The 17,744-nt window shown below is 40.5% G+C and overlaps 2 protein-coding genes across 2 annotated transcripts in view; one reads left to right on the plus strand and one right to left on the minus strand.

The window, feature by feature from the left end:
• VKORC1L1 (vitamin K epoxide reductase complex subunit 1 like 1) overlaps positions 1-17,744 on the plus strand; it is a 63,245-nt gene that overhangs the window by 11,117 nt on the left and 34,384 nt on the right. The window lies entirely within an intron of this gene.
• LOC307116166 (immediate early response 3-interacting protein 1-like) lies at positions 4,306-17,709 on the minus strand. Its single transcript, XM_079799839.1, has one exon. It carries the CDS (start codon positions 9,747-9,749, stop codon positions 9,501-9,503), a length of 249 nt encoding a protein of 82 aa, XP_079655965.1. The 5' UTR covers positions 9,750-17,709; the 3' UTR covers positions 4,306-9,500.

Genomic DNA, 17,744 nt, shown 5'->3' on the forward strand with positions numbered 1-17,744 from the left:
GTGGGGAGGGAATAGTTGTGATTACTCGAGGCTACAAAGATTTTGTAGAACTACACACATGCGCACATGGATGCACGAACACACACACATACATAGTGCATGTAAAATTGGTGAAATCTGAGTAAACTCTGGATTGTACACAGTCAGTTTTCTGGTTATGATATTATTGTATTAGACTTATGCAAGATGTTACCATTGGGGAAGGTTAGGTGAACGGTGCTTAGGTAATTATTTTACTTATTTATTTACATGTATATATTTTTTGTTAATCCTCACACGAGGATATTTTTCCATTGATTTTTAGAGAGTGAAAGGGAGAGGGAGAGACAGAGGGAAACATTGATGTGAGAGAGACATTGATTGGTTGCCTCCTGCTTGCGCCCTGACCAGGGCTCAGGCTGGGGAGGAGCTTGCAACCGAGATATGTGCCCTTGACTGAGATTGAACCCAGAACCCTTTGGTCTGCAGTTCAATGCTCTATCCACTGAGCCAAACCAACTAGGGCTGTGATTATTTTAAAATAAAAAGTAAAAAGGCAAAAAAAGACAAAACAAAACACAATGTAGTTAGAATATTGGAGGGAAATTGAACAAAACTAAAAGTTAAAATTATCCATAATGCCAACACCCAGGATGACAATCCTAATAGAGTTTCTTACTTCTTTTGTGCATGTACTTGAATTTTAAACAATTCTATTGATTAGAAAGATTGTAGCTTTATATTAGTACTAGAGGCCCAGTGCATGATTAAATCATGCACGTGTAGGGTCCCCTAGGCCTAACCTGCCATCCAGGCCATATCCACTCTAACCTGCCATCCAGGCCATACCCACTGCCCCGCAAAGCCTAGCACGCTCCGCGGACACTGCTAGCAGCCTGCTCCCCGCTTTTGATGGCAGGGGGTCCGCTGGTGCTGGAGTGGACACACAGCTCCCTGCTTTCGATCACGGGGGAGCTGGCTGTCTGTCCACTGGTGCCGGAGCGGATAGACAGACAGCTCCCCGCTTTTACTCCCAGCTTTTGCTGGTCCGCAGCAGGATGTGGGCTCGCTGCCCCAGAGGCCCCTTCTGTGCTGCAGCACAGCCATGGCGCAGACGCTGAGCTCGCACCGCCGCTGGCGACGCGAGCTCAGCGTTCCGCCGGCCCAATCGGCCAACCCGAGTCCCACCCCCTGTGCCTCCCGCTGGCCCAATCATGGGTGTAGCGGAGTGATGGTAATTTACATATTACCCTTTTATTATGTAAGATTTTAAAAATTCAGGTCAGTACTTGTTTGCCAATGTAAAAGTATATAAGCAAAGTCACTGTTATAGAGCACACACTACATTAAGTAATAACATGTGATTGCCTTATGCATAATATCCTGATGTCATAGTGTCTTTAAGATTTTTATTATTATTAAAAAATATATTGTTATTTATTTCAGAGAGCAAGGTAGAGGGAGAGAGAGAGACAGAAACATCAGTGATGAGAGAGAATCATCTATTGGCTGCCTCCTACATGCCCCCTACTAGGAATCAAGCCCACAACCCAGACATGTGTCCTGATCAGGAATCGAACCAGGAATTGAACTGATGACCTCCTGGTTCATAAGTCAATACTCAATCACTGAGCCACACCAACTGGTCATGATTTTTCATTCTTTTCCAAAATATTTGTGTATTATCAAATACTCTCATTTCTTAATTTTATTAGAGATTTAACTTAGAATTGTTCTACTTTATTACACCTCGAGAGGTATAATAAAATTATTATCATTAATATACTACTTAAAAACAAAGAAACAAAAAACCCTCTTATTTGCAACTGCTAATATCTGTGAATCAGGTTTTTCTTGATATTGTGCAATCAAGATAAAACTAATTTGACTGCCCCAGTCTTCCATGATTTAAAGTTTGTGTTCATCAGAAGAGCTTCATTGTAAATGTTATGAATTTGAACTTTTAAAATACATTGATAGAATAAAATGCTGCTTTAATCTGTTTCTCATATTGCAGATTTACATAAAGTTTCATTTAGAAAAATGTTCTTTTGCTAAAATGTATTTTAAGCCATGTATTATGATCTATAACGTTTCTTTTGTTATAGAAATTCTTAATATCCAATGCTGTCGTTTGACTATTGACCTGCGAGTCCCCCACGTTGGGTTGCCAGTTGCAGGTGTACTCCCCCCCCCCCCCCAATGTCCCTGGGTGGGCGCCAGTTGCTAGTGTCCCATGTTGGGCTGCCAGTTGCGAGTGTAAACCCTCCACCCACGTCCCGCGTGGTTCAGGGTTCAGGTTCAGGGTTTGGGCTCTGAAGGAGGCTGCACACAAATGAAAGAGACTAGATAAGAGAATATTAATTTGGGAATTGGGGGCCAGGCGGAAGCCCAAGAGAGGACTCCGCTTTGCTCTGACCTTGCCATCCCTTTTATTCAGGTTTGGGATCTACCCGTAGCCCTTAGGCAGGCAATTCCAGTAATAGCTCGATGATAGCCCATCAGCAAGGATTTACATGAGACTAAAAGGTGGAAGTTGCTTCAGCTACCATTGTCTCAACTAAACAATGGGTGTATGGCTCTGACCCTTGCCAGAGCCTCAAGGTTGAGCAGCCTTCCAGGTTCCTTGTCCACCTCTTTCTGCTAGTGAAGTCAATGGGCAGCTTCCAACAGACCTTTTTAAAAACAATCATTGTATTTGAGAAGTAAAATAGTGGAAGATCCATGACAAAGTAGAAATTAATGAAGTTGAGTATATTCAACTCCACACTGTGTTTTAAGAGTTTTATTTATTTCTTCCTGTGCATTGTGCTAAGAGTTAAGATCTTGGCTCTCTGACTTGATCTCTTTTGTTTCAGTTTGCTCCATAAAATGAGGAAAATAATAGTGTCTAATTTAGGATTACTGTGAATATAAAGTGCACCATTGTACCAATTCCTGTAAACAATTTAGCACAGTGCCTGTCACAAAAGTAAGTGCTCATAAAACTTATTATTTTAAAATAAGGCTGAGCCCAGCTGTAGTGGCTTAATTGGTTGAGTGTTGTCCTGTGCACAGAAAGGGTGCCGGTAGGATTCTTGGTCAGGGCAGGTATCTGGGTTGCGTGTTTGATCTCCAGTTGGAGTGCGTAAGGAAGGCAACCAATCAGTGTTTCTCACATCGATGTTTTTCTCTCTCCCTTCCTCTCTCTAAGCATGTTGTTCGTGGGGATTAAAACAAACAAACAAACAAACAAACAACGGTTTAGATTATATCTTTTCCCCTCATCCTACCCAATAATAGACAAATATGCAAATTGACCGCACCTTCGCTAAGCCCAAGCCACGCCCACCTACCAATCAGGACGAGTATGCAAATTACCCCAACAAAGATGGTGGCTAATTTGCATATCAAGACAGCGTAGAAAGAAGCCAAGAGCTGCAGAAGGGAGCAAAGCTGCGGAGAAGCAAGCAAGCTGGCGGGAGGAGAAGGGAGGAGCGGAGGCGGGGCCGGGGGAGAAGGGAAAAGCAGGCAGGCTGGCGGAGAAGGCGGGGCGGGGGAGAAGGGAGGAGCCGAGGCGGGGCCAGGGGAGAAGGCGGGGCGGGGGACAAGGGAGGAGAGCAGGCAGGGTGGGGTAGAGTGCAGCAGTAAACCCTATTGCAGGATTTTTCCTGCTACGGGAACACTAGTTTAACATGTCACAACTGCCCGGGTGGCGTGGCTCAGTGATTGAGCGTTGACCTATGAAACAGGAGATCATGGTTCAATTCCTGGTCAGAGTACATGCCCAGGTGGCACGCCCAGTAGGGGGCTTGCAGGAGGCAGCTGATCAATGATTCTCATCATTGAAATTTCTATACCTCTCCCTCTTCCTTCCTCTCTGAAATCAATAAAAATATCTTAAAAAACACACGTTAACTATTTTCTCATGTCATAACTCTACTATTAATGTAACAATGTCAAGTGTCCTGTGTCTTTGCCACTATTGGGCATGCTCTTTGTTTTAGACCTTTATCAATTTGATATATGAAAATGTCATCTCATTGTTTTGTTTTGCATTTTCCCCCCAACCATAAGCAAGGTATAATGGTTTTCACATTTTTAACTGTTTGCATTTCTTCTCTTGAGTCTTGCCTGTATATATCTTAGAGTTTTTTATGTTGATATAGACAAATGCTTTATATCTTTAAAGAATAGGAATATCTTCTTATACTTGATGCTAATATTTTTGCAATTTTAGTTCTGTTTTATTGATTTTTGTAGTGAATACATTTTTTTAAGTGTATAAAAATTTATTTTCTTTGTAATTTTAAAATATGTTTTAAGTTTACAAGGGCATTTCTCATTCTGATATCAGATGAATGTGTATTTCTAATTTCTTTTTAGTTTTGAAAAAAATTCCTTAATCGTCTAGAATGTAGTGTATCTCTACATTAGATGAGTCTGTAACCTAATTTTTGTACAGATCTATGTTTAATGAACATTTGTATTTTTTCTGGATATTACCTGCTTATACCTTCATGTTTTCTGCCTTCTGGGTTGTCTTTTTGTACCTTATTGGTTAGCGGGAGGATTTTATTTTATTTCAAAATCTTTATTGTTGAGAGTATTACAGATGTATAGTAAAACAGCTTGGGTGGGGCAGGGTCTCAGAGAGTCACTAGGGCCAGGCGAACAGTGTGAGCCAGGTTGATGGAAACTCAGATATGGCATCTATCAGTTGTTTTTTTGGCGGGGAAGGTCTTTTGTCTGGAAGAAATCTGCCCTATCCCATACCCCAGTTCTTGTCCTGATTCTTTCTTCCTCCCATTGCACCCCTCCACACGGATCCCGCCCAACCCCAGGCCTTCACCATTCTATTGTCTATTTCCATGGGTTATGCATATATGCATATAAATTCTTTGGTTAATCTTCCTGCTCCCCCTACCCCCTTCCCTCTGAGATTCGTCGGTCTGCTTCATGTTTCCATGCCTCTGGTTTTATTTTTATTCAACTGTTTATTTTGTTCATTAAATTTGTTGTTCATTTATTTTGATTTTTAGATTAAATTGTTGATAGATATGTATTTATTGCATTTTATTGTTTGGTCTTCTTACTTCTTAAAGAAGACCCTTTAACATTTCATGTAATACTAGTTTGGTGATAATGAACTCCTTTAGCTTTTGCTTGTCTGTGAAGCTCTTTATCTGACCTTCATTTCTAAATGATAGCTTTGCTGAGTAGAGTAATGTTGGTTGTAGGTCCTGCCTTTTCATCACTTTGAATATTTCTTGCTATCTTCTTTTTTGGCCTGCAAAGTTTCTGTTGAGAAATAAGTCGACAGTCCTATGGATGCCCTCCTGTAGGTAACTAACTGCTTTTCTCTTGCTACTTATAAGAGTCTCTCTTTGCCTTTAACCTTTTGCATTTTAATTATATGTCTTGGTGTGGGCCTCTGGGTTTCTCTTGTTTGGGACTCTCTGTGCTTCCTGGACTTGTATGTCTATTTCTTCCACCAGGTGAGGGAAGTTTTCTGTCATTATTTCTTCAAATAGGTTTTCAATTTCTTGCTCCTTGACTACTTCTTCTGGCACCCCTATGATGCAAATGTTGGTATGCTTGATGTTGCCCAGAGGTTCCTTACACTATCTTTATATTTTTGGATTCTTTTTTCTTTTTGCTGTTTGGGTGTTTTTTTTTTGCTTCCTCATATTCCAAATCTTCATGTCCTCTACTCTACTGTTGATTCCCTGTAAATTACTCTTCATTTCAGATAGTGCATACTTCATTTCTGACTGGTCCTTTTTTATGTCGTTGATGTTCTCTCTAAGTTCCTTGATGTTGTCACTAAGTTCCTTGAAAATGTTATTCCTTGAAGATCTCATTAAGTTCCTTGAGCATCCTTATAACTATTGTTTTAATCTCTGTATCTGGTAGTTTGCTTGTTTCCATTTCACATAGTTCTTTTTCTGGAGATTTCTTCTGTTCTTTCATTTGCCACATTTTTCTTTGTCTCCACATTTTGGCTGTTCCCTGTGTTTATTTCTATGTATTAGGTAGAGCTTCTATGTCTCCTGGAATTGGTAGTGTGGCCTTGTGTAGTAGGTGTCCTGTAGGGCTTCCCAGTGGCTCAGCCTCCCCAGTCACCTGAGTTGGGCACTATAGGTGCACTCCTGTGTGGGCTATGTGTACTCTCCCATTGTAGTTGACCCTTGCTTGCTGTTGGCCTCACTGGAAAGGATTGGCCCCCAGGCCAGTGGGCAGTGCGGACCAGCAGCTACTATAGTGGGAGAGTTGCTGTGCAGGAGACACCCCTATGGAGCAGGACTTGCTTCAATGGGGCTTTGGTGCTCTGCAAACCTGTCTCTTGAATGTGTGTTGGTAGTGGATGTGGTAGGGTTGTAATCAGGCATGGTCTGAAGCTGACTGAGGTGCACTGGCTTTGGGGCCTCCTGGAGGGTGCAAAGTCAGCTATTGCCTGAGCCCTGCCTGGGGCCACCTGGCATGTGGTACAGAGTCATCTGCAGATGGCTGCTACTTGTGTGGGGCATGGAGGTGCCCAGGAGAGGCCAAGCTGTGAACCAAGGCAGGCTTCTGCTAGTGCTGGGCCTGGGCCTCTTATTGAGAGTTATAGGACATGCTGAGGCCAGCTGCTAATTGTTTGAGAGATTTTAGAAAAGTCTGAAGCCTGAGTCAGGACAAGCTATTCATATGGAAAGACCACTGCAAACAGCTTGGGTGGGGTGAGGTCTCAGGGAGTCACTAGGGCCAGGCGAACAGTGTGAAACAGGTTGATAGAAACTCAGATGTGGCACCTGTCAATCGGTTCTTTGTCAGGGGAGGTCTCAGCATAGGACAATGACGTTTGCCAGCACTTTAGTCTAGGAGAAAGCTGCCCCTGAGTTCTTATCCTGATGCCAGACAAGGTGGTTACTCCCCCTGTGTCCCTGGATCCTTTCAAGCTGCTGCCTTACCACTGGAGTTTGGAGGGAGTGAGTCCGAGGAAGTCCATGCACCAGCCCTTTAAGAGGAACACCTTGGACTCCCACAGCCTCTGTGTCCACTCAGCTACAATTCCTGCTCGTTTTTACAGCCTGAACCTAGGGAGAGCTCTCTTCCTGACACTGGCACCCTGGGCTGGTGGTTTTAGTGTGGGGCTGGGACCACACTTGCTCTTCACAGGAGGTGTACTCAGCCAAGGTGTCCTTCCCTTAAAAAAAAAAAAGCCACATGTGGGTTTTGGACCAGCCTGTTCTGTGCCTCCACCCCTCCTACCAGTCTCAATGTGATTTCTTCTTGAATTCTCTAGTTGTAGGGCTTCCATTCAGCCAGATTTCAGGCAGTTTTGAATGAGGTTGCTCTGTGGTTACTTGTATTTTTTAATGTGGTTGTGGGAGGATGTTAGTGCCATGTTTAACTATGCCCCCATCTTGACTGAGTAGGAGGATTTTAGATACATTAGTTAATCCTTTGTTATATGTGTTATACATATTTTCTCCTAGTATCTCACTTTTCTTTTAATTTTGTTTATCTTTATTCATATAGGTTAAACTTAAAAATAACGTTTAAAATCTTTTTTTTAATTTTTCAATTACAGTTGACATACAATAAATAGTATATTAGTTTCATGTGTATACAACAGTGATTAGACATTGTATATCTTACTAAGTGATCATCCCGATAAACCTTGTACCCACCTGATAACATACATAGTTATGAGAATAGCATTCACTATGTTGCCTGTGCTGTACTTTATATCCCTGTGATTATTCTGTAACAACAGTTTGTACTTCTTAATCCTTTTACCTTTTCCACCCGTTCCTTCAAACCCCCACTCATCTGGCAACTGTCAAAATGTTCTCTGCATCCATGAGTCTGTTTCTGTTCTACTTCATCCTTTTTTTTGTTGTTTTTTAGATTGAATTGTTGATAGGTATGCATTATAGATATGCATTTATTGCCATTTTATTAATATTTTTCATCTTTTTTTTTTCCTTCTTTTTAAAGAAGACCCTTTAACATTTCATGTAATACTTGTTTGGTGGTGATGAACTCCTTAGCTTTTTCTTGTGTGGGAAGCTTTTTTTTTTAACTTGGGAAATTTGACTTTATTCACAAACGTTGTGCTATAAACAAAGATGCAATTCTACCCCTTTTAAATATTATAATCCATAATTTCCAGAAAAAAACACTTACATAGTTTTAATCTTTCTGCATAAAACTGTATTATGGGATGAGTAAAATACAGAATGGTCGAACAACAAATACATATCTATCAACAAGTGAATCTAAAAATCAAGTGAATAAAAAATCTGAACAATAAAGATTTATTTAAAAAAAATACAGAATGGTCTAAGACAGTGATGGCGAACCTATGACACGCGTGTCAGCACTGACACACGTAGCCATTTCTGATGACACACGGCCGCTGAGGTGGCCGCATGCCGAGGATGAAACATTTGCTGCTCCTGAGGATGAAACATTTGCGAAATAATGTTTTTTCCTCAAAGTGACACACTACCCGAGTTATGCTCAGTTTTTTGGCGAAGTTTGACACACCAAGCTCAAAAGGTTGCCCATCACTCGTCTTAAGACATAAAAACAAAACTTACTCAGCATGAATGCCCTAGTGACAAATGGAAATAAAAATTGAGACTCACACTCCTTAATGTAATACTCCAAGAAATGGAAACATGGATACTTTTGGGACAGGTAAATGCTTCACAATAAAGTCTTACAAAGATAAGTCTTATTACATAGTATAGTTTATAATTGTGATGGTTTAGGATTGCTCTTAGAGGCTAATGTTTATGCTGATTTCAAAAAATAAGTCATCATAAAAAGTCTTTAGACTTTTTTACCAATGAAAATATGTAGATACTGATCTGGTCTTATCATTCAGACCAATTACTAAAATAGTAAATGCATGAAAATAATTTAAAACAAAAACACAATTGCCATGTGACTATCTGACTTACAAAATTATAATTCTCCCTAAAGTCAGACTGTATTGCTCCTCGATAGTTACTGTAAATTTGAGTTTTTCATAGCCAAGACAATATAGACAAAATATTTAACCAAAGAATTCAAAATAAAATCATGCCAATTACCTATTTATCACTTTATATGTAGTAATTACTTTTTTAAATCCTTTAAGTTTTATCTAGGAGGATAATCACTCTCCAAGCATCATAACTAAGTCACAAGGAACTTCAAAAGTTAAAAAAAATCCCTGAGAAGTGAGAAAAAATGTTCTAAAAAAAAACAGAAGTGACAGTCCTGCACCCTTTGAACAATCTTTAACATAGCACAAGCTTTTATTAACAGTCAGCAATCAAATGTATTCCAATCCTGGATAATTGCTGCCTCTGATGATCTGATCTTTTTATAATGAAACTATAAGTGCAATATCTTTAAGAATCAGATAAATAGGGTCTCTGGTTTTATTATCATATTTACATTTTGTCAAGTCCAGGGACAGCCAGCTAAGATATGTATATTCCAATAAAGACCAAAGTAATAGCTGCCAGCAGAAGAAGAGTCTCCATTTCCTCCACTGATCTTCACCCAAATAGTAAAAGCAATACAATTGCAACTGAGTTTACTATTATCAATGGCACTCTCATTACGGTTCTTACAGATTGAATAAGGTTCATTAGCTGAGATTTAATTCTTGGCTCCTCTCCAAATCTGCCAATTCCCTGGTCTGTTCCCCAGCCAATGTTCTTGAGGAAACGCTCCTCGTGCAGCACGGCAATGGTGTTGACGCAGAGCAGGACCACCTGCAGCAGTGAGTACAGGGTGAATGCCATGGTCACCAGGAGCCACCCCAAAGTGTAGCAGACTCCTCCGCAGCCACCTCAGCGATCGTGGTGGCGTGTGGGAAGCTCTTTATCTGTCCTTCGATTCTAAATGATAGCTTTGCTGGGTAGAGCAGTGGTCGGCAAACTGTGGCTCGCTAGCCACATGCGGCTCTTTGGCCCCTTGCGTGTGGCTCTTCCACAAAATACCACGTGCGGATGCGCACGTACGGTGCGATTGAAACTTCGTGGCCCATGCCCAGAAGTCGGTTTTCGGCCTGGGCGAGTCTATTTTGAAGAAGTGGCATTAGAACACTCAAGGGACCAAAGAGCTGCATGTGGCTCGTGAGCCGCGGTTTGCCGCCCACTGGGGTAGAGTAATATTGGTTGTAGGTCCTTGCTTTTCATCACTTTAAATAGTTTCTTTAAAATACATTTTTATTGATTTCAGAGAGGAAGGGGGAGAGAGAGAGAGAGATAGAAACACCAGTGATGAGAGATAATCACTGATTGGCTGCCTTCACTCCCCCGAATGGGGATCAAGCCTGAAACCCGGGTGTGTGCCCTGACCGGAAACCGAAACCTGGTTCATAGGTTGATGCTCAATCACTGAGCCATTCTGATCATATTCATCACTTTGAATATTTCTTGCCACACGCTTCTGGCCTGCAAAGTTTCTGTTGAGAAATCAGCTGACAGTCTTATGGGAGTTTCCTTGTAGGTAACTTTTTTTCTCTTGCTACTTATAAGAGTCTCTCTTTGTCTTTAAATTTTGCATTTTAATTACGATGGGCCTCTTTGTGTTTCTCTTGTTTGGGACGATCTGAACTTCCTGGGCTTGTATGTCTATTTTTTTCACCAGGTGAGGGAAGTTTTCTGTCATTATTTCTTCAAATAGATTTTTAGTTTTTTTCTTTCTCTCTTCTCCTTCTTGTACCCACATGATGCGAACGTTGTATGCTTGAAGTTGTCCCAGAGGCTCCTTACACTCTCTTCATATTTTGGATACTTTTTTCTTTTTGCAGTTCTGATTGGGTGTTTTTTGCTTCCTTATATTCCAAACCACCAATTCGATTCTTAGCTTCATCTACTCTACTGTTGATTTCTTGTAAATTATTAATTTCAATTAGTGTAACCTTCATTCTGACTGATTTTTTATGCTGTTGAAGTTCTCACTAAGTTCCTTGAGCATCCTTATAGCAATTGTTTTGAATTCTGTATCTGGTAGTTTGCGTGCTTCCATTTCATTTAGTTCTTTTCTTGGAAATTTCTCCTGTTCTTTCCTTTGAGACCTGTTTCTTTGTCTCCACATTTTCTGTGCTTCTATGTATTAGGTAGTGCTGCTGTGTTTCCCAGACGAGGTAGAGTGGCCTTGTGTAATAGGTCTCTTATATGGCCCAGTGGTACAGTCTCCCCAGGCACCTAAGCTGGGCACTCCTGGTGTACTCCTGTGTGGGCTGTGTGCCATGTCCTGTTGTAGTTAAGCTTTGATTGCTGTTGGTGTCACTGTGAGGGATTGTCCCCCAGGCCAGTTGGTTGCGAGAACCTGCTTCGACTACAGCAAAGGAGTTGCTGTACAGGGACTGACCCTACAGAGTAGGACTTGCTTCAGTGGGGCTTTGGTGCTCACCGAGCCCACCCCTTGAGTGTGTTGCTCTTGTAGGTATTAGGGTTGTAATTAAGCATGGTCTGAAGCTGTGCTGGCTCTGGGGCCTCCAGGGAATTGCAAGGTCAGCCACAACCTGTGTCTCACCTGGGGCTACTGGGCATGAGCTACAGAGGTATCTGCAGATGGCTACTCCTTGTGCTGGGTTTGGAGGTGCCCAGGAGAGGCCATGCTACTAACCAAGTCTGGCTGCTGCTAGTGTCAGGCCTGGAGCCATTTAGCAAGAGGTACAGGGTATAAACAGAGATTTTAGGAAAGTTCAAGGCATGAGTAAAGAGAGGTCATTTGTATGGAAAAGTCACTGGAAACAGCTAGGGTGGGCCCCCAAGTTGGAGGGGCAGTCTCAGGGAATCACCAGGGTGATGTGAACAGTGTGAGCCAGGTTGATGGAGACTCAGATATGGAGCCTGTCTGCCAGGGGGGATGGGGTCTCAGGAAAGGAATAATGGCCTCTGCCAGCACTTTTGTGTGGCTTAAAGCTGTGCCCCCAGCTCTCCGATGCCAGAAAATTCAGTTTCTCCCCATATGTTTCTGGTTCCTTTCAAGCTGCTGAGCCAGCGCTGGAGCTCCAAGGGAGAGAGTCTTAAGTACGTACATAGGCTCTTTAAGAGGAACTGACTGGGACTCCAGGAGCCCTCAGGCTCAGCCAGAATTGCTGCTGGTTTTTATAGTCAGAAGTTATGGGGACTTCTCTTACTGGTTCTAGAACTCCAGGCTGGGAGGCCTGGTATGGAGCTGGGAACTCTTGCTTCTCAGGGGGGACCTCCACAGCTGAGATATCTCTCCCAATTTTAAACTGCCACACGTGGGTGTGGGACCAGCTGGTTTCTATCTCAGACTATACCAGTCTTGATGTGGCTTCTTTAAATCCCTAGTTGTAGGACTTCCATTCAGTTAGATTTCAGGTGGTTCTGAATAATGGTTCTGTAGGTGTAATTTTGATGTGGTTGTGAGAAGACTCAAGTACCATACTTATCTACACCACCATTTTGACCCCATATAGTTTAAACGTTATGTGGTTCTTTGATTTATTTGTAGCTTTTGGATGTTGTTGTTTTTTTTTAATCTTGTGCAAAATCTACCATTCCAAATATTGTTTTAAAGATACTGAAATTTGTTTTCATATCTCTTTTAATTTGTGTGGAATTTACTTTTGTACCTATTGTGAGGTAGGGATCTTGTCTTTTTTTTTCTTTTCTCTAAATTGATAGGTTTTTGCCAATTTCCATTTGTTAAGTATTTCCTTATATACCTAAGGCCTCTTGCTGGATTCTCAGTTCTGTTCCACTGATAATTTGTTTATGTTTCCATACAATTCCATGACCACCGTCCCCTTCTCCCCTGTGGCTTTATATAATAAGTTTGATACCTGATAGGGCAAATATTCTCATTTTCAAAAACTTCCTGGCTGTTTTCATGTATTTACTGTTTCAGGAGAATTTTAAAATTCATTTTAATGAGTTCTGAAAAAGCCCCATGAGATTTTCATTAGAATTAGAATTGTACTGAATTTATAAATGAATTTTGGAAGGAGTTATTCTTCACTTAAATCTTCCCATTAAAGAACAAAAATATTGTATATTTCTATTTCTTTTGGAGTTGCTAATCTGATGTGATTTTAATCTATATGCCCATTGTGGTTTTATTTTGTATGTGATTTATGTAGTGCTAGAAGTTGAGAAATTTTATGATAGTATTTCAGTTGGGGATCCGAGGACTATTAGAATTCTCTTCAGTCAACAGCCACATATTTTCAATTCTGTAGGGTCCCTGAGAGAGATTTGTATTTAATATTGTACCGACAAATGAAAAACCCCAATACTTTGCATTTTATTCTTAATTAGGCCTTGGGTACCAAACTCTTTTAAGATGAAGGCTAGAATGAGCCCAGTTGCTCATGTGGAGATGCTCTTTTTAAAATGTAGTGAAGTAACAGGCTATGAGATGGAACCTCTACTCCTCCCCAATTCTCAAACAGCTAGATCTTTCCTTGTGATGTGAATAATGCCTGCTCTAATTAATTTCTATCAGTGCTCAGGGCCATGTAACCAGAGAGAACCCATTTGCTCTGGCTGACTGCTGATCTGACCTTGGCCACCTGCCTCAGGCCTTTTCTGCCCAAGTAGTAGGTTTGGCCCTGGCTCTCACTTGGAGCGGGAAAAGCCCTCTCTTAAAGGCTCTCATACCACTTCAGTCACAGAAAGAAGCAGAAAAGTGAGCCTAGGCCTGTGTGCTAACCTTTTAGTGGTGATTCTACCCAGTAGCACACAGGTCCAATAAGTACTCTCAAATTTGTCCTCTTCTGGAGTTTTGATTTCTCACTTCTCAAGACTACAAAAAGTTTCAGCCATTCTCAGAAGCATTCTCTCTTGGGTTGTTGCTTGTCTCAAATTAACCAGAAAGAGGTGGAGTAAAAACTGGCTTGTTGAGTATTGCACATAACCCATATTTTTTTCTTAACTATGCATAACCCTGAAGTGAATAACTTATTACTTGTGAGACAGTTCTTCCCTTGCTTAATGGTTCATGACAAGTTCTTAATTTTCCTCCTATCACTTTGTTCCTTCTCAGTTTTCTTTACTGGCTTATCCTCCAGTACCTGCCCATTAAATGTTGATGTACCCGGAATCAGCCGTACACTCTTGACAGTCTTCTTTCCTAGTCACATCCATGTTGATGGATTCACTTATGGATGAATTAAAAATTTATATTCAAGCCTGGATGTCTTTTAGCTCTAGTTCTTTTTTTTTTTTTTTTTTTTTCCGGTCTCAGCCCGCAACTGCCCCGCCTTAGTTCTAGTTCTGTATATTTAATTGCCACCTGGACATTTCTACTTGGGTGTCTCAGAAGTACTATAAATTTAACATATCCAAGATGTTTTCTATCTCAAGTGAAAAGCATAATCATCCAAGCAATTGTTCAAGTCAGACACTTGGGAGTTGTCCTTGGAAGTTTCTTAACCCTCCCCTACCTCACCAGTTCCAATGGATTTTTTTTAACCTTTTTTTGTTCTGATTTGTAACACACATACAGAAAAGTCATTGAGCTTTGTATATGTGTGCATGTGTGTGTGTACACGTTTTTAAAAAAATTTTTGCTGAAATAATTACAAAGCATAACCCTTGCAACCAACATTCAGGTCATCAAATAGGTGATTGTCAGGACTCCAGAAAGCCCTCCTTAAATTCCCTTCTTTTGAAGAGTAACCTGTGTCTTGAATTTTATGATAATTACTTTCTTAATTTTCTACCTAAGGTTGCATTCAAACTTGTTAATTTAATTTTGCCTACTTTTTCAACTTTATATAAATGGAACCATATAGTTTATATCCTTTACTCTGGCTCCTTTCACTCAACATTATTTTGTGAAATTTATTGTTGTTTTATGGAGCTGTAGTTTGTCATTGCTGAATATTCTATTATATGAGTATATCAATTCATTTATTCTTTTTTTTGGATGGACATTTAAATTATTTTCACTTTGCAGCAATTATGAATACTACTGTGAACATCTTTATGTATTTTCAATTTTTGTTGGTAATGCCAGACTGTTTTCCAAAGTGGTTGCACTAGTTTAGATTCCTGCTAATAATATACTATAAGAATTCCTGTTTTTCTGCCTCATTGCCAAGCATTAGAATTGTCAATCTGTCAAATTTTCTTAATCTCCTGATATATATGTAATGGATTTTTATGTGTAATTGAGGTATATTTTTATAATACAATACAGTGCAAAAATTTTAAAATATTGATGACTTTTTTACATATACATTACTGTTGTTACCCAGATGAAGATAGAGAACATTTCCATCACCCCAGAAAGTTCACTCATGCTCCTTTCCAATCAGAAACTGTTATTCTGGCATATTCTTTTGTTGTTGTTGTTAATCCTCACCTGAGGATATTTTTTTCCATTGATTATTTATTTATTTATTTTTAGAGTGGAAGGGAGGGAGGGAGGGGGAGAGAGAAAAACATCAATGTGAGATAGAGATATCAATTGTTTGCCTCCACACATGCCCCGAGTGCCCCAGGAATGAACCTGCAACTCCGGTGTGCCTTGACTGGGAATCAAACCTGCAGTCCTTTGGTGTGAGGGTCAATGATGTACCAACTGAGCCACACCAGTCAGGGCTTGACATACTGTTTTGACTTCTACCTCTATAAATTTGTTTTGCCTTTTCTTGGACTTCATGAAAATGGGTTCATAAGAACATGTGCTCTTTTGTGTTTGGCTTTTTTTGCTCAGCATACTGGTTTTGTTTGTTTTTGCAGTGCATCAGGTTGTTGGTTTTATCAGTTATTCTTTTATTTATTTTTAAAAATTCGTGCAAAGGGGTCCCTCAGCCCAGCCTGCACCCTCTCCAATCTGGGAGCCCTCGGGGGATCTCTTGAGTGCTGGATTGGGCCTAAACCGGCAGTGGGACATCCCTCTCACAATCCAGGACTGCTGGCTCCTAACCACTCGCCTGCCTGCCAGCCTGATCGCCCCCTAACTGCTCCACTGCCAGCCTTATTAAATCCTAACTGCTCCTCTGCTGGCCTGATTGCCCCCAACGGCCCTCCCCTGCCGGCCTGGTCACCCCCAACTGCCCTCCCCTGCCGGCCTGATTGCCCAACTACCCTCCACTGCTGGCCTGTTCGCCCAAACTGCCCTCCCCTACCAGCCATCTTGTGGCGACGTGAGGGTGTCGCGCAAGGGCGCGAGGGCCATCTAGGCTTTTATTAGTATAGATTGCTTAGTTCCATTATGTGGTTGTCATTTTCTTTTGACTATTTCTAGGTTTTGGCTATTATGATTTAAGCTGCTATAAATAGTGTCATACAAATATGTGTGTGAATGTATATATACATATATATGTGTGTGTGTGTGTATACTCGGTTCTCTTGTGTATATATTGAGGAGTGGATTTTTAGGTCATAGGGTAGGTGTTTAATTTTATTTGTAACTATAGAACAATTTCCCAAAAATGGTTGTACTATTTAACATTCCTCTTTGGTTTTAATTTGCATTTCCTGTTTACTGGTGATGTTGAGCTGCATGTCATATATTTATTAGCCTTTGAAAGGTTTATTAAAGTCTCATGAAAGTCTTTTGCCCATTTTTCTACCTGGTGCTCTGTCTTTGTCTTATTCATTTGTATTACAGACATCCTTTTCCACTGTGGCTTGCCTTGCCTTTCATTTTCTTGAATGTATCTTTTGGTTAACAGAAATTCTTAATTTTAATGAAGGAAAATATGTCAAATTGTTTTCTTTATAATTAGAACATTTTGTATCCTGGTGATAAATATATATTCTATGTGGAATTTTAATGGTGTGAGACAGGGATCAATTTAATTCTTTTCCTATATGACTATCCAGTTATTTTAGCACCACCACTTATTGAAAAGACCATTCTCCCTTTTTCTGTAGAGTCACTTTAGTTATATATCGGCTGATTGTATATATACAAGGATTTGTCTGGGCTCCCTGTTCCATTCTTCTGTTTGACCATCCATGTGCTAATGTACCACTGTCTTAAATTCTCTATTCCAATAGTTCTCCGGAGACCCTTTTAGAGGGTCTTCGAGGTCAAAACTATTTTCATAATAGTAATAAGATGTTATTTGTCAATACTTACTCTCATTCTTTCATGCATGTGCAATAGGTTTTCCAGAGGCTGCATGATATGTGATACTGAAACAGATTGACTCCAGAAGCAAATATGAGAATCCAGCTACCTATTATTAAGCCAGATCTTTTTTTTTTAATAAATCTTTATTGTTCAGATTATTACAATTGTTTCTCCTTTCCCCCCCCCCATATCTTCCCATCACCCGGTTCCCTCCCCCCCGTTGTCCTTATCCATAGGTGTATGATTTTTGTCCAGTCTCTTCCCATACCCCCCACACAGACACCCCTTTCCCCCTGAGAATTATCAATCCACTCCCATTCTATGCCTCTGATTCTATTATGTTCACCAGTTTATTCTGTTCCTCAGATTTTTAATTCACTTGATTTTTAGAATCACTTGTTGATAGATATTTGTTGTTCATAATTTTTATCTTTACTTTTTTCTTCTTTTTCCTCTTTTTAAAGAATACCTTTCAGCATTTCATATAATACTGGTTTGGTGGTGATGAACTCCTTTAGCTTTTTCTTATCTGTGAAGCTCTTTATCTGCCCTTCAATTCTGAATGATAACTTTGCTGGGTAGAGTAGTCTTGGTTGTAGGTTCTTGATATTCATCACTTTGAATATTTCTTGCCATTCCCGTCTGGCCTGCATAGTTTCTGTTGAGAAATCAGCTGACAGTCGTATGGGTGCTCCCTTGTAGGTAATTAACTGTTTTTCTCTTGC

The sequence above is a fragment of the Cnephaeus nilssonii genome, assembly GCF_951640355.1.
Source record: "Cnephaeus nilssonii genome assembly, chromosome: 2".
In the NCBI taxonomy this organism is placed as follows: Eukaryota; Metazoa; Chordata; class Mammalia; order Chiroptera; family Vespertilionidae; genus Cnephaeus; species Cnephaeus nilssonii.